General features: G+C 46.9%; 1 protein-coding gene across 3 annotated transcripts in view; it reads right to left on the bottom strand.

Moving 5' to 3' along the window:
- The window catches only part of KSR2 (kinase suppressor of ras 2), a 512,275-nt gene that overhangs the window by 63,569 nt on the left and 431,065 nt on the right, over positions 1 to 17,641 (bottom strand). For all 3 annotated transcript variants that reach the window (XM_033220446.1, XM_033220445.1, XM_033220444.1), the window contains 5 exons: positions 14,905 to 15,073; positions 6,824 to 6,865; positions 6,084 to 6,156; positions 2,314 to 2,362; positions 102 to 469 (listed from right to left, as the gene is read on the bottom strand). In XM_033220446.1, the coding sequence (XP_033076337.1) occupies positions 102 to 469; positions 2,314 to 2,362; positions 6,084 to 6,156; positions 6,824 to 6,865; positions 14,905 to 15,073 (701 nt within the window). The remainder of the gene's footprint in view (positions 1 to 101; positions 470 to 2,313; positions 2,363 to 6,083; positions 6,157 to 6,823; positions 6,866 to 14,904; positions 15,074 to 17,641) is intronic.

Raw genomic sequence — 17,641 nt, 5'->3', positions numbered from 1 at the left:
GTCTATTAACCAGAGTGGTCAAGTAAGCAGAAAACCATTTCTCAACCATGCCAGAAGCAGAGTTTTGCCAATTCCTGGGTGGGAGCCCAGGTGGAACTGACCTGGTGATGATGGCCAGGTGAGGCGGGCTCATGCAGGCGCCCATGAAAAGCACCACATTCTCGTGCCGTGTCTGCCTGTAGGCCATCACCTCCCGCTTGAAGGCCTTGAGCTGGTCCTCGTTGTCCCTCTCAATGTCAATCAGCCGGATGGCCACCTCGCCGTGCCAGCGGCCGTGGTACACTTGCCCAAAGCGGCCCTTTCCAATGAGTTCACCGATCTCCAGCTGCTCAAAGGGGATGTCCCACTCCTGAAGGAAGATGCTGGTCTGGCTGGCCTTGCGTGGGAAGCTCCGGGCCGAGAGGAGGGACAGATTCATCTCCTCAAAGTCATCCTCTGACTCCTCGGCCTCATCGTGGACCTCTTCATTCTGTGGCCGGAGTGGGAGAGAGGTCAGAATTGGGTTTGCCACTGCCCCAGCCTCCCTCATGGTCCTGCTGGGTCCCGTGTGCATGCGTAGGTCTGGCCACATCTCTACATGCATCTGGAGCTGGTGCAGACACACGTCCCTCTGTTTCCCCAGGTCTAGAATCTGGTCTAGAATCATACTATAGTGAAGGTGCTGAAAGGGAGATCATGATCATCCACCTCTCTTGTGCTAAATGGGGGGATACTGAGGCTCAGAGAGAAGTGTTATGGGGATCACCCATTCCAGTTTGCTGGAATCTTCCTGGTTTTAGCACCGAAAGTCCCATGTATTGCCCTGGGAAGTGACTCACTCCAGGTCATGCAGCCAGACAGAGGAGGGACTAAGATCCAGGTCTCTGGACTTGAATATCCGAGGCCCTTCCTATTCTTCCATAGTCTTTTGGTTTGGTTGTTTATGTGCATGTGATAAAGTTGACAGGCTAGACAGGCTAAAACAACGGGTACACCGTGCATCTGCATGTAACACGTGACAACTGCCAACATGGAGTAGCTTTTGCTTCCCCCAGGAAATTTGGAATTGATGATTCAAAAATTGGGAGAGGTCAGAGCTACAAGCTAGATGTTTGAGGCTCCTACAGCAGGTGGGAAGGTAGGAGACACGAGAGTGAGGGGTTACAGTATGGGCTTAGCAATCAAAGCAAGCTGAAATCTGGCCTCCGTGTGACCTTCCGCCAGTGGCTTCACGTCCCTGAGGCTGCCTTTCCTCACTGTAAAGTGGGGGTAAGAAAATCTGCCCCGGGGCGGTGTGAGGTTTTAGATGAAGGCCTGATAAGTTCTTTGTACAGAACTGACCACCTGTATTAAACACCCAGTGGGAGGCCCGAGAAAGTGCAGATTCCTGGGCCCCACCCAGCACTATTGGATCAAAATATCAGCAGGCCAGGACCAGGAATCTGCATTTTTGCCATGCACACCCACATGACTCAGGCATACTTTGGCGTGACTACCACTAGAGTTAAATGCTCAAGGCGTAGGGACCTACTTTATCAGCATGATATCTAGGGGTGCTTTGGGGTGAACTGCCTCTTGGATTCTCCTGCAGAATTGTAGGAGCAGCAGGGGCCAGGGCCAGCAGGGATTCCCAGAGACCCTGGGACCTGATGAAACAGCCTGAGAAGGTGGCCTCTTGAGTGGCTACAGGTCTTCCTGACCCAGAATACCTGAGCACACTGCCCCCCTTGGCACACTCAGGAGAAACAATACAGGAGGCATTAGTTTCTCCCAGGATCATATTTCAACAACCAAGATAGTCCCAGAAAAGAACACGATTTTCCTTGGAAGCCCTGACTCGATTCCTTTCAGTACAAGACAGTGCAGTGGCAGAGCTGAGGGGCCAGGACTCCACGGTTTCCAGCCAGGGCATTTTATGTATTTCTGCAGCCGCTTAGGCAGGTGGGAAGAAGCCCCAGCGCATTTTCAATACTTCCAAGCCCGGCATCCCTGGGGCCCCCACCTCCTCCCACATACTCTTTTGAAGGCAGCAGGGTACATCCCCCTCGGTAGTCACCCGGCCCTGAGCTGATCTTTCAACTAAGAATGCAAATCTCTTGACAATTTCCTCACAACTGGCTTTTCCATGATGCATGCCATATAATGGCCCATTAGGCTCAGTGCTAGGAGGGGCCACCGCTTGCTAAATGTCCCAGAGTTAGAACATCCATCGGTCAGGGCCACCACAGTCCCAGTCTGACCCCAAGCCCTCTGCGTCATCCAAAACGTCAGTCGGCTTTGCCAAGTTCTGGGCAGCCCCCGGAAAATGTTGCTTCACTGCTCTCTGATTCTCACCTCCGACGTTGGCTCCACTTCAATTTGAAGTAATGGATTTCCTTCCAAGCTGTAAAGAAAGAAAAAGAAACGTGATCCCTAGGTGAAAAGGTAGGTCTGTATATTGAGTTTAGCTCTGTATGAAGAATCCCCAGATGGGAAGTCTTCACCACCAAGCCTTTATCTCACATTTCATTTCAACACGCGTGTCTGAAATAATCCGTAACCTCGCTACACACACACACGAAACACAGTGTGCAAGGAGCTTGTTTTAAGTTGATTTTCTGGGCCGCTCAGGGCTCATTTTTATTCATTGCTCTGGTTTCAAGTAATCTAGCAGCTTTCTTATAAACTGGCCTAAACGCCCTGGGTAGACAAGTCCTCAGAGCTCTATATGTTTGCCAGGAAAGAATTAATCAGATCTCCGAAGTTCACACAAATTTGGAATTTCTTGGAAGGATCTCAATGTTCTTGTTTGTCTGTTCATTCATGCATTCATGCGACTATTGAATAGATGTGTGTGCCAAGAACAGTGTTGGGCCCTTGGAGGGATATAGAATTGAAACTGGCATGGCTTCTGACCTTAAGGAATATTGTGTTCCTACTGAAGGAACTAAAGCCAGTATGTAGATACTATGCAGAGAGGCTAAAAGTAACAAGGCCAAAAGTTAGGTATGAATTGGATGAATGGAGTGTGGTGGGAATTCCAAGATGAGAGAATTACTGGGTGTATTTAAAAGTTCCCAATGTTTGAGGTAGGCCTTGCCAATCACATGGAATGAGGACGTGTGGAATGAAAATTAAAAGACCATATTGAACTGGAAGACACAAGTGTGTGCGTGTGTGTGTGTGTGATGCATTCACAAGCTCATGAGCTGCAGTTCTGTTCTTAGTAAGCAAACATTTTGGGTATAGATGCTGGCAGGGCGTCAGAAGGTGTTTGTGTGAGCACTGCATAGGTATTATGGGTTGTGCTTTGTGCAGGGTTATCTTGTGTGCATGTGAGTTGGGTGTACACACAGGATGTCGAGGGGGAAGCTGTATGCTGATGGTATAATTGGGTGTACATTAGAGGTGTGAGCGGACTGTCAAATGCATGTGACATTTAACATGTCATGGATGTTGGGCACAGTGTGCATTAGAGGTATGTTGCGGGGTTTAGACTTGGGGATGTGTATGTGTTTTTGAAGTGCAGCAGGGAGACAGAAGGGGGCTGTTGAAGGCATCGAAGAGCTGAGACAGGTGAGAAAAAAGAGTCACAATGAATACCCCACCCCTCCTTTCCTATTTCCCCAGTAGATCCCCCCTTCCCCCTCCTCATTTGGGGAACCTCCCGTATCCTGACCCTCAGATTGCAGGAAGTGGCTGACTCCACAGAGTCAATCCACTTGCTGGAGGGGGTCCTGGTGACAGAGAGTCTGAAAGACCACAAGAACTAAAAGAAGGAGAAAGAAAGGTCAATCCCAAAGTGGCATTTGCCATGGTATTAACCAATTATTCATAGCACAGCCTGGGAAAGTGGAATGAACCTGCACGATGACAGCTGACATGCTGGGAACTTGATGCCCTGGGGGAGACTTGGCTGGGACAATGCAGCTGGAGTCCCTCCTCATGCCCCAAACCAAAACAGGCCACCCTCCTCTCTGCATCAAGGTGTGATTCCAGCAGCCAGGGCTATTCAACGATTTCCCTCTGCAAAGAGTTGCCATCACTCCACACACATTTAAGCAGATTGCAAGCAGCTATTGACTGTTTTTCGCTGGTACCTCTGGACTGTCAGTTAATAACCTGGAGTTCATCTTACACAAATTGTAGAATTGATTTATGTGAAACAGAGAAATGATCCGGAGCTAGATGTCAGCACCATATCCCCCGGCAAGTTGCTACTCCTTTGATTTCAGAGATGTACCATGTAAGTCTTTAATAAAGTCCTTAAGACCAGTCAGAAAAGATGAAGCAGTTAGGGGACCCAGAAGAAAAACTAAGCAGGCAAAAGGTGAGTTGGGAAACTGATCAAATCCTAGCAAGCCCCAGGCTTCCATCACAACCAAAGAAGTTAAGGAGGTGACTTTGTGGTTATTACTTTTTTTTTCTTTAGACAGAGTCTCCCTCTGTTGCCCAGCTGGAGTGCAGTGGAATGATCCCACCTCACTGAACCTCCACCTCCTGGGTTCAAGTGATTCTCCTGCCTCAGTCTCCCGAGTAGCCGAGTAGCTGGGATTATAGTTGTGTGCCACCACTCCTGGCTAATGTTTGTATTTTTAGTAGAGACAGGGTTTCACCAGGTTGGCCAGGATGGTCTCCAACTCCTGACTTCAGGTGATCCTCCCACCTTGGCCTTCCAACGTGCTGGGATTACAGGCGTGAGCCACTGCGCCCGGCCAAGGTGCCTTCACTTCTGCTGCACAAGCAATAAACCACCTGGAAAGAGGGTCTGTTTCGGAAGGATGCTACGCACAAAGATATTTATTGCAGCATTATTTACAACAGTGAAATATGGGAAGCAATGTAAAATCCAGCAATAGGAAAATGGTTAAGAAAATTATTCTACATCATATGTCATTTTACAGCCATTAAAAACAATGTCGGACAGGTGTGGTGGCTCATGCCTGTAATCCCAGCACTTGGGGAGGTTGAGGTGGAAGGATCGTTAGAACCTAGGAGTTTGAGACCTGCCTAGGCAACATGGCAAATCCCTGTCTCTACAAAAATAAAAAAATAAAAAATTTGTTGGGTGTGGTGGCACACACCTGTAATCCCAGCTTCTCGGGAGGCTGAGCTGGGAGGATCACTTGAGCCCAGAAGGCTGAGGCTGCAGTGAGCTGTGATCGTGCCACTGCATTGCAGCCCTGGGTGACAGAGTGAGACTCTGTCTCAAAAAATAAACAAACAAAAACCAAGAACCAACAATGTCTATGGAGAGGCTAAAATAATATTCATAAAATGTGATGTTCAGCATAAAGATAACAAAGCAGGATAGTAACTGCTTGCATATCTTGTGGGTCATAACTATGTACAATATAAATGGAAAGAACACACATAGAAGTTCTAACAGTGGTGAGATCATGAGCGATTATTTTGCCTTTCCCTTTTTAATGAATAGTCCAAATTTTCCAAAATTAGCTTATATTAGTTTTATAATAATATGAACCAGAGGTTAGCAAATTTCTTTCTGCAAAGGGTCATAGAGTAAATATTTTTGGCTTTGCAAGCCCTACAGTTTCTATTACAACTACTTAACTCTGCTGTTATACTGAGAAAGCAACCCTGCACAAGACATTGTAAACAAATAGGCATGCTGTGTTCCAATAAAACTTTATATAAAAACAAGCAGGAGGTTGGATCTGTCCCATGGGCTATAGTTTGCTGATTCCTGGTATAAACCTATATGAGACTTTCAAAAGTTATTCCATGTTCAGTGACATGGAATAATTACCCTTTCATTAAGCCCTAGCTATCGCCTGGGGAAAGTTGTCTTCCTAATCATAGGGGTGTTATGGGCCCTTAGGAAACAGTCCAGCCCCTGGAAAATGCATTTGACAGGCAGGGGCAGAGACACAAGGCATAGCTGCTCGTGAGGAACAGCATTGCCTGTCTCTGCCTGAGCTCTTACGTTCTTTCTCTTTGCCTAAGTTATTCCCTGTGTCTCTCTGGACCCCTTGTACATCTCCCTCTGCCCCCAACTCCATCAGTTCCAGGAAGAGGAGGAAAGAAGATAGGGAACCGGAGTGGACTGTAGGGCCAGGGCTGGGAATCTCGGAGAAGGGGGAAGACATCTCTGTCCCACTTACATTGGATTCGAGGTCACCGGATGCAGGATGACCTGGGGCGCCCGGGTTGGCGTCTCCGGCACCGGCACCACATCTGAAAACCAGAGATTGGACATTCAGAAAACAAATGTGAAGTCCACAACCCCCACAAAGGCCTGATTCCTGGGTGACAGGGTAGCTAATTTTTCACCAGATCTTGGATCTCTGCCCTTGGCCAAACTCCTTTCTCCTTTCCTGGACCACCTGGACTCTACCTGCTCAGCTGGACCAGGGTTCTGGATGACATCCTCCACAAAATTCCTCATTGTTGAGTAGGGGGCTGCCAGAACCCTCAAGCATCCAGCCTGAAGCATTGACTGATCATCTCTGAATCTTCCTTTCTCCTGGGTTCCCTTTGGTATGATAAGGCCCCTTGGTTTCACATCTTCTCAGTGCCCAGCTCAGGACCCTATGACCATCTCTTCCCTGCCACATGGCTCTAGACCCCTCCTCACCCTTGCCCATTGTTCCATGGCACTCCACCCTCTCAGGCCTTTCCATGGTGCCTTGGGACCTCCTTGGGTCCCACTGTGCCCTTAGGACTTCCCACTCTTTCTTCTCCACTTCCATGTTCAGCCATTATCCTGAGGTGTGATGGCTCCACTACCACCCTCTTTGATCTTAGGCACCCCCACAACATCTGCCTCCATTCATCCCAGCAACTCCTGCAACACAGCAGGGCTTGTTCAGAAGGGGCTGCTTCCAGCTCACATGAAACTCACCTGGGAAGATGAACTGCTGCTTGTATTTGTAGTAGTGGGATGCTTGCAAAAGAAAGAAAACATCAGAGTGAGTGTCCCCAAGGAGACATCCCTTCACGGGCCAAATTGAGCTCTTACGGCCACCACATGGTCATTCTCTGCCCACCTTCAAGAGTTTCCACACTTCTGCAGACAAAGGACTGCAAACATGTGTAAAGAAACCAGAACTCTAAACATCCATGCCAACCCTCCCATCTGATATCTCACACTCCCTAAAATCAGGCTGCTCCAACTCAAACAGACATTCTGACTACAATACCATTTTTGTGAAATGCATAATTACACACACACACACAGAAGAAGTCTGCAAAGCCATAATCCAAAATATTAATTTTTCCCCCTTTTGGCAGAATGATTACAGTGGCTTAAAAAATCCTTTATGCTTTTTCTGTACTTTCCTAATTTTCTGCAATGAGCATCGTATCAGTTTTCTCTTTTTTTTGTGGATGTAACAAATTACTACAAACTTAGTAAAACAACACAAATGTATCCTCCTACAGTTCCGGAGGACAAAAGTCTGAAATAAGTCTTACAGGGCTGAAATCAAGCTTAGTTCCTTCTGAGGGCTCCAGGAAAATCTATTCCTTGTCTTTTCCAGTTGTTTGAGGCTGCCTGCATTTGTTGGCTCATGGCTCCATCACTCCAACCTCTGCTTCTGTTGTGCCATCTCCTTCTTCTGCCTTTGACCTTCTTGTTTCCCTCTGATAAGGACTTTTGTGATTATATTTAAGGACTTCCCAGATAAGCTGAGATAATCATCTCATCTCAAGATCCATAACTTAATTACATCTGCAAAGTTCCTACTGTCCTTTAAAGCAGCATCTTCCCAGATTCTGAGATCAAGACATGGACATCTTTTGGGAATTATTCTACCTACCACAAGTATGAATTAACTTCTGTATTTAGGAAAAAGTTACATAAAATAAATTTTCTGAACTTCACTGCTGGTTCCCTGACAATTCCTTTTACTTCTAATCTACTCGCCAGAGGCCAGGAGTCTTGGACACTTAAAAGTTTCTAACATGCTACTACTTCATTGGGGAACAGTGCCTGGAATAGGGGGTCAAGGGGTGTTGGGGGCAGGGGACACAGAGCTTTGTGTCCTCAAGTAAATGAAGAGGGCAGGGATATAGTCAGATGAGTCTGTACTGGTGAATCCACTTCCAGAAGCAATTCAATGACATTCAGGGACAAGCCACCACTGGAACTGTTTTATGAAATATTAGCACAGTAGCTCAGAGCCTAGGACAAGCCACCACTGGAACTGTTTTATCAAATATTAGCACAGTAGCTCAGAGCCTAGGACAAGCCACCACTGGAACTGTTTTATCAAATATTAGCACAGTAGCTCAGAGCCTAGAGTCTAGAAGCTGATCCTATATGGTCAAATATTTGTTCTGCCTTTGGCTATTTGTGGCGACGCCAAGTCTCACTGCCCATACGTGTAAAATGAAGATAATAACAGTCCCTTCCTCAAAGGGCAAGGACCATCACTACAAGATAAAAGTGTATTCAAGGTGCTGAATTAGTATTAGCTTTGAGATACATAAACACATTTCGAAACTCTCTTAACTAATAGACAAGAATGATTTATAACTAAGAGACAATCACATAGTTCCAAGTGCTAACTAAATGTTTTGCCTTGGGGAAGCAGACGGAACACTCTCCCTCAGGTTGAAATTTACTGATAGATTCCTTCAGGATACGGAGTAAGTCCTACTATCTCAGGACCTCAAACTCCTGGTTCTGTGCCTTGCACCAGTCGGCATGCAACACACATTTGTTGAATTAATCAACTCTCTTTATCATAGACGAAACAGCAAAAACCTTGGGCTTAGTCCAATTCCAGATTGTATCAAATAGTTGGAGTCCAGATGGATGCATTTTTGATTCTGGAAAATGGGATGTCCAGGGCAAGAAGCAACTTATTCGAGGTCACAGAGCAAAGCTTTAAAAGAAAAGCACCCTCCATGATTTCAAGGACCGTTTTACTGTTAGATAACATGAGTTTTTCATTGCACGCAACTATTTTATTAGTCAACAAGGGGCTAAAATTAAAACAGGAAAAAATACCCGAGACTTTCAAGAGGCTTAGCTGATCTTTTCCCTCCCCAGCTCTGACAGTGATGGGGGATTCAGTGTCTGTAGAAAACGTTCGCTGACAGCTATGTTCTTGTTGGGCAATGGAGAGCGGGAGCAGCTTCAGAGAGTCCGAGAAGGGACAGGTGTCAGGCAACGGGACACCAGCAAATGCCTCCACACCCGAAGCCAACGCCCTCCTTGACTCCTCCCCATGTGCCATGGAACAACTTGTTCCTGGTGACTGAAAGGGAAACACGTGGCCAGAAGAGGAGGAAAGACATTGTTGGGAGACCTGTTCTTCCTGCTGATGACAGACACCATCAAGAAGTGGCTCTAAAGAACAGCTGGTGACCTTGAGTGGGCTGCTCAGGAGAGCCGAGTGGCTCCTGGCTTTCTGGCATCCAAGATGACTCAGGGCCTGGGAGGTTGCAGACGAAGTCAAAGAGACAAGCAGGCCACTTTGAAGGAGCCTCCCCTCTGGAGCCCCCATGCCTACCCTGAAGCCTCCCAAGACAGCAGCCAGAGTGGTCTTCTAGAAGGAAGGAAGAAAGGTCAAGTTGTTCTCTGCCTAAACCTTTCAACTGCATCCCATGGAGTCTCACATAAAATCTAAAATACTGCTAGGCCCAGACCCTGCAGCCCTGAGTCTCTCTGGAGGCCATTTTCCCTTGTTTATGGCACTTGGGCCCCTTCTTGTGACTGGGCCTTTGCCTTACTTCCCCCACCTGCAGAACTCAGCCATCCAGTGACCCTCCAACTTAAATCTGTTCTCTTGCATTTGCTCAAGGACTCTTGCAAAGACTCTTAGCTATCACAGCCTTCATCTCAATCTATAATCCTGTTTTCATGCATATGTTTATTTGGTTAACACCTTTCTTTCTCACTAAGCTATACTTTTCATGAGAACTGCAGCTGTTGTAGGCAGAATAATGCCTGCCCCTACCCCCACAGCATGTCCAGGTCCTAATCCCTGGAAACTGTGAATCCATTTCATTACATGGCACAAGGGACTCTTTGGATGAGATTACTTAAGGATCTTGAGGTGGGGAGATTATCCTAGATCATCTGGGTGGGCTCAATGTCATCACAAGGGTCCTCAGAAGAGGGAGGCAGGGTCAGAGAAGGAGATGTGATCAAGGAAGCAGAGGCCAGAATGAGGAGGGGCCACAGGCAAAGTAATGTGGGCAGCCCCTAGATGCTGGGAAAAGGCAAGGAGATGGATTCTCCCTGAGACCTTCCAGAATAAACCAACCCTGTTGACATCTTTGTTTTTAACCCAGTGAAGCCCGTTTTGGACATCTGGCCTCTAGAACCGTAAGATAATAAATCTGTGTGCTTTTAAGCCACTAAGTATGTGGTCATTTGTTATAGCAACAATAGGAAGTGAATACAGGGGCCACGTCTGGTTTGTTCACTGCTCCAAACCTAGTGCCTAGTACAGTAGCTGGTACAGAGTAGATGTTTCATAAATACTATTAACAAAATGAATGGATGAACACAGTCTGAGGGTCAAGAAGAAAATTTGAAGAGAAAAAACTGCAGCCCTGGGCAGTGCATGAAATTCACGTCATTCATTCATTCAACAAACACTTAATGAGTGCCTTCAGTCACAGGCAACATGTTGGGCTTTGAGTGTGCAGTGGGGAATGAAGACACATTGCCTAGTCTCATGCAGCTGGCATTCTGATGGAGGAGACAGACACTTAACAAATGAGTACGTAAACCAGATCATGGCACAGAGTGATGAGCATAAAAGAGAGGCTCGGGAGAGACTGATGGAAAGGGGAAGGGAGGAATCACTCCCACGAGTCCAAGTGGCCCAAGTGAGGTCTCAGAAATCCTGCAAACTCCACCAAAGGCAGATCCCACCTCCTTTCTTCTCCCTTTGAGCCATTAGAATTTTCCATTTCCTGGAGTTGGGTGTGTGTGTGTTTCAAGATGGCTCTAGGTGGCTCCAAAGAAAAAAGGTATTTGAACACTCCAGTCTCAGAAACCCATAAGACAATCATTTCCAAAGCCTCTTCATCTATCTTGCCATGGTGGTTGCCACCACAACTCTGAATTGTTAGCCCCATGTTACCGATGAGAAACAGACCTAAACAGAGGCAGTGCCATGCTCAAAGCCACACAGCTAGGAAGGAGCAAAGCTGGGATCCAACCCCGGGTCTGTCTGTCCATGTAGCACTCTTGACATCACCTTCTACTGGGCCATGTCCAGCATGGTCCCAGGACTCAGGGAAAGGCAGTTAACAGGAGGTCCACCCAGCTGGCAGTGCACAGTAACAAACACCACTGAGGATGCACATGCCACGCTTGGGTTCTAATAGCCTTTTCACCACATATCCTGAGGTTAACAGATGAGTTAAATGGCTGGTCAACCCCCCACCCCCTTTTGGACAAGAATGTTCTAGATGAATCAGTCTAGGGACATTGGTATGCCTAAGCTTTAGCTGAAATAGCCTTCAGAAAACTCAACATCTGGCAGGGACCCATGGGCTAAGTTCCATTTTTTATCAACAGAAGCTCCCAGTCAAGAGTGGAACAGCCAGCCAGATCTTTGTACAAACAGGACAGGTACTCATGACCCTGGGGGTCTTTTGCTAAAACTGCCTAAGACACAAGGTATGTCCAACTGTACTTCCAAAGGTTCTATTTTGTTTTCCATTTCAGCACTGAATTTTATTATTCGATTCTAAAATGGATGCACACTTATATACATCATAGAAGTAAGTGCATGAGATAAAGTCCCTCTCCTCAATGGCTGCCATGAAGTTCTTCCAGACTTTACTGCACATATGCGAACACATATACGCACACTGGTACACAGATAGACATGTATGTAAATATTTTACAATAAATAGAATATTATACTGATGACTTTGCAAATCACTTACTTTCTACTTGAGAAACATTACGGATATCTTTCCATGTCAGGAAACCTATATAGAGTACTACATTCCTTTGAAAGTTTGCAGAATATTTGGTTATATGGATATATGTGTGTATTCAACCATTCACTGCCCACTCTTGATGGGCATTTGGGTTAATTTCAGTTTTCACTGTTACAATGAAGTCCTTACACACAGATCTCTACACCCTAGTGCAAGTGTTTCTGTATATACATTCCTAGAAGTGATACACTGGTCAAAGAAATGTACATTTAAAACTTTAACAGGGCTGGGCATGGTGGCTCACACCTGTAATCCCAGCACTTTAGGAGGCCAAGGCAGGTGGATCACCTGAGGTCAGGAGTTCGAGGCGAGCCTTACCAATATGGTGAAACCCCACCTCTACTAAAAACACAAATATTAGCCAGGCGTGGTGGTGTGCACCTTTAGTTCCAGCTACTCAGGAGGCTGAGACAGGAGAATTGCTCGAACCCGGGAGGTGGAGGTTGCAGTAAACCGAGATCGCACCACTGCACTCCAGCCTGGGTGACAGAGCAAGACTCCATCTCAAAACAACAACAACAAAAAAAACTTTAACAGAAAATGTCAAATTACCTTCCCCAAATGTTTACTTCAGTTCATACTCCTATGTCAAGATATATTGGGATTTCATCTTTTATTCTATAATTCTGTCTAGGCCCCCATATTAATCAACAGTGATAATGAGAAATGCAAATAAAGGTAGCCACTGTACTTCATTATTATTGTGTTTAACCATAATCCAAGGAGCTGAGATTTGTTGAGGTCTTCCATGAAACTGTCACTCTGCTAAGCTTTGTCCATGTATTATGACATTTCTTTCTAAAATAATTATCTAAGGTGGGTACTATTACAATCTCCATTTTACAGATGAGAACACTGAGGCCCAGAGAGGCGAGTTATCTGCCCAATATCACACAGACATTAAGTGGTAAAGCTGAGATTGGAACTTAAGTAGCTTGGCTGCAGAGCCCACACTCTAACTGCCATGATGAAGTGCTTTTACCCAAAGGACCCCTTAGCTCAGCCCCCAAAGAGGGCCAGGACCTTGTCATGACCTGTCCTGGAGCAGGGGTGGGGGGATAAGGTGGCATGCTAGAACAACACATTTTCAGGCACCCCTCCTTGAAGACTCTGGCTGAGGGAAGGAAGGAGCTAAGGAACACCCTGATGACTCCGGGTTAGGCAGGTCTCTTGTCTGGAGACGCCAGCAGATTCTTTAAGTGATGAGAAGAGTTGTGGTGCTTTTGTGTACAGTTCTCCCATAAAATGGCCCTTCCCCTTCCCTTGGTCCATAAACAAGTGCCAAACAATTTGAGAGAAAATATTCCTGAAGTCAGTGTCTCCAGGGAGTGAAGTGGCTACTGGAAAGCATCAGGCCCACTTCCCCCAGGTGCGGGTGGTCATGGGAAGTCTAAGGGTCTTTTCTTTTCCCCTTCATCCCTTTTTGAAAAAGTAAAAATGAACAACCCTGGAGATGGCGGTGGGGGCCTTCTGTCTGTGGAAATGCCGGGCAATGAACCAGCGGCACTTCCTAAGAGGGTTCAGCTGGTGACTCACATTGCAGTCCCTGGTGGGTGCCAGGTGAGTGGCCCCCACACAAGGTGGATATGAGGCTGTTAAATTCACACTTGAACTTAACAAAAAACCCAAAGTTCCAAGAATTCAAAATATGTGCCATCTCTGTGGACACAGCCCGAATCAGAACAGTGTGGGCAGGTGCTGTGATTGGCTTGTCCTCAGATGGATGGTTGCATGCGGGTGCTGCCCAGGTGTGGGGCGGGGCCTCCATTTGCCTCCTGGCCATTCACTCATGCCTGGTTAAGCTTCGAGGTGTGAGCTGTGGCCAAGGACCTGGGATTTTTTTCATAGTGTGAAGCTTGTTGACTCAGGAGGAAATCAGGAGCTAGACCAGAGTATCCAAGGGAACTTTCAGTGATGATGGAAATGCTCTACACCGGAGCCATTCAGTATGGCCGCCACCAGTCACATGTGGCTACTGAGCCCTTGAAATGTGGCTAGTGTAACCAATAAGCTAATTTTAAAATTATATTTAATTTTAATTCATTTAAACATAAATAGCCACACACGGCTAGCGGATACCATATTGAACAACACAGATATAGATTCTGGTTCCAACTGGCCATGCCAGTCCCACCAGCCTTCTTCTTGAGGCCAGCTGCAGTGCCACAAATATGGCTGAGTTGGAAGCATTCTTAGGGCCCTAGCACAGGAACTGGGCTATGCTGGACCCTGGAATAGATGGCGAGATTCTTAGGTCTGGTCTACCTGAAGGAAGAAAAATATCCCATTCTTAGGTCTAATGACAAAGAAGGTCAAGAAGTCACAGTGTCCCATGAGTGGCTTCTCTACTATCATCTCATAGCCCAGTGCATACTCCCTTGTCAACAGCCTAGGTGCCTTGTAATTCCTGAGCTAGAGGAACCTTCCAGATCATCTTGTCCAACTACATCTTTTCAGAGGTGAGACACAGCAAGAATGCGATAGACCTGGATCTTGACTCCAGGAGTCCAGACTGCTCATTGACAGCCCTGTCCTCACATCTGGGTTAAGACTCAGTATGCAGCCCTGCTCAGACGTGTGCCCCTAAGATCTCCAGCACAGGATCTCGCTGCCAATTTTAACCAATTTAGCTCATAAGACAACTGTCAGCTCCAGAGTCAATGGCTCCCTTCTGTGACTTAGACTTAGGCGAAGACCCTGGGTTGTAGCTTGCCAAAACTCAGAGTCTCTAAGAGTTCCTGCACCTCTTTGAGCCTCTGTTTCTTCATCTGTAAAATGAGCTGATAATGCTTACCTGTGGCTGTTCCAAAGATAAAATAAGTGATACAGGGTAATTGCTTAGGATACAATAAGGGTCAGTCCTCATACTTCCTTGCCCCTCTCTGTTCATCAATCCATCGCCTTCCAGCAAAGACTTGCTGTATCAGGACTCTGGCGTGAACCCACCCCCTCCCTAATCTCTGCCCCTCCAATGCTGCACACCCCATGTCTCCCCAAGCATGGAGGTACCTGGCAGGTTGAAGTTCTTCTGCTGCCGTGTGCACTGCGGGGAAGGGTGTAGGGGAGAAGGCGGTGTGGCACTAGGAGGGAGGGGGGGTGCTGGCGAGGAGGGCGTGGAGGACGTCGTGGAGGAGGGGTTGCTGCTGGAGTCTGGCTGGTAAGGGACAGGGATGTGGTCCTGCAGAGAGAAAACAGGGTAGGAGTCAGGGACAGGTAGGGAAGCAGAGACACAGCAGAAAGAGTGGGCTGAGCAGGAGAGGCCCCCACCCCAGCCCCTGCAACAACTCTTGCCCTTTCCTCAGCCACCAGATCCTTCCAAAGTCCCTCCTGCTTCATCAGCCCCGCTGGTCTGCATCCAGCTGTGGAAGGAACAGCCTCTGGAGTCGAATTCCTGTCCACTGCTTGGACCCCAGAGTGAAAGATGACCGTGTAATGAAAACGACACAGGTGACAGCCACTCACCTTGTGCCTCTTTGATTCTGATAAACCCCATGCAGAGGTGTCCAGAGTACCCCTCCCAAACCAACACCTCTCCTCCCAAGTGTTTATTAAAGAATCAACAGTCTGACAGCTCCAGAGAGAATGTGAGAGGGAGCCTTCAGCATCTTAGCTCGGGTCACAGCTGGAACCAGCACTGCCTCTCTTCATGCCAGAGCAGCTCAAAAACAAGGAGAGAGAAAGAATCCATGTGTGCATTTTTGGAATGGCCTGCTGGGGCGGACTTAGGAGCAGAGTAGTGGGTTGAACAGCATCCCGCAAAAAACGTCCACTCAGGACCTCTAAATCTGATCTTATTTAAACTAAGGGTCTTTGCAGACATAATTTAAGGTAAGGATCCCGAGATGAGATCATTCCTGATTCGGGTGAGTCCTAGATCCAATGACAAATACCCTAAATCCAATGACAAATATCTGAATCATCCTGGATTCAGGTGAGTCCTAAATCCAATGACAGACACATGGAGAGGGAAGTCACATGAAGATGGAGGGAGAGATCGGAGTGATGCAGACACAAGCCAAGGGTTGCTGGAGCCACCAGAGACCGGGAGAGAGGCATGGAACAGATTGTCCTTCAGAGCCTCCAGAAGGCAACCCTGCTGGCGTCTTGACATTGAATTTCTGGCCTCTAGAACTGTGTGAGAATAAATTTCTGTTGTTTCAGTCACCCAGTTTATGTTCTTTTGTTAGAGCAGCACCAGGAAATTAGTATCAGCAGGATCTGGAGTCAGGAAAACCAGGACTCAAATTCCACATCACCTCTTTTCTGTGCATCCTGGGCAAAATGCCCAACCTTTCCATTCCTCGGTTTTGTCCTCTATAAAATGGGAATAATGATACCATCAAGTGCACAGGGCTGCATGATTAAATGATGTGGAAGAATGGGAGGGAGGGAGGCAGGCAGGGAGGAACGGTAGCTGTATGCATTTGCAGGCATGTTCTCCTGGAAAGTGATAGATTGGTGCTGCCTGAAGCTTGAAAAGCATTTCACCTCTTTGGGACTTTTTGCTTTCACCAGATGGCAAGAGATGAGCAAAAGCAGCAAACCTCCACATGACATAAACGGGATTCCTGCCTCTCAAAGCCAGCAGAGCTAAGTGTTCCCAGGGGAGCCTTCATCTGTTCACCCACAGGACCGTGGTCACTTGATCCCTCCATTACTCAGAGGTCCACTACTCATGTGGACCAGGTACCCAAAGATGCTTTAGTGTGGTCAACAGGTATGCTTATCTGCCAACTCCAAGATTTGGTGTGGTGAACACCCAATAGCAAAGGAGGTCAAGGGCAGAAGGGGAAATGGACATCCTCTGTCTACTCAGGCTTACTGGGTGTCCAGCCAAGTTGTACATTTCACCCTCCCAAAGCTCACTCTACTGCCACTAGATCCACACTGCTTCTGGGTCAGTGAGTCTCTCCTTATCCCTCCCACCCCCTTTTTTTTTTTTTTTTAAGATGTGGTCTCAATCTGTGGCCTGGGCTGGAGGGTAATGGCATGATCACAGCTCACTGTAGCCTCCTGGGTTCAAGAGATCCTCTCACCTCAGCGTCCTGAGTAGCTGGGACCATAAACATGAACCACCATGCTCAGCTTTAAAACACTGTTTTTTTGTAGACACAGGGTCCCACTATGTTGCCTAGGCTGGTTTCAAACTCTTGGGCTCATGCGATCTGATCCTCCCGCCTCGGCCTCCCAAAGTGCTGGGATTACAGGTGTGGGTCAATGCACTTGAACTCCTTATCCTTAACATGGGCTAAGAACATCCACCTTGTAGGTCTGTTGTGAAGTTTAAACGAGTTATGTATGTACCTACGTCCTTTGTATCGAGTAGAGGTGCTTTATCATCAATAAATGGTAGCCATTACGTTAACAATAGTATGTTTCTATAATTCAACTTTTTATTTTGAGATCATTGTGGATTCACATGTAGTTGTAAGAAGAGAGAGATCTTATGTTTCCTTTGCTCAGTTTTCTCCACTGATAACATCTTATGAAACTATAGTACAATATCACAGCCCAGATACTGAACTGATACAGTCAAGATACAGAACAGATCCATCAAAACCAAGATCCCTCATGTTGCCCATTGATAGCCATACCCATTTCCTGCTCTCTCCTCACCATCCTTCCCCCATATTTAACCCCTGGCACCTCTAATCTATTCTCCACATCTGTCCAGTATAATAAACACTAGTTGTATGTGGGTTTTTTTTTTTTTTTTTTTGAGATGGAGTCTTGCTACATTACCCAG

The sequence above is a fragment of the Trachypithecus francoisi genome, unplaced genomic scaffold (assembly GCF_009764315.1).
Source record: "Trachypithecus francoisi isolate TF-2019V2 unplaced genomic scaffold, Tfra_2.0 Lachesis_group11, whole genome shotgun sequence".
Classification (NCBI taxonomy): Eukaryota; Metazoa; Chordata; class Mammalia; order Primates; family Cercopithecidae; genus Trachypithecus; species Trachypithecus francoisi.
The sequence above is the reverse complement of the archived record's forward strand: the minus strand, read 5'-3'. Positions and strand labels throughout refer to the sequence as shown.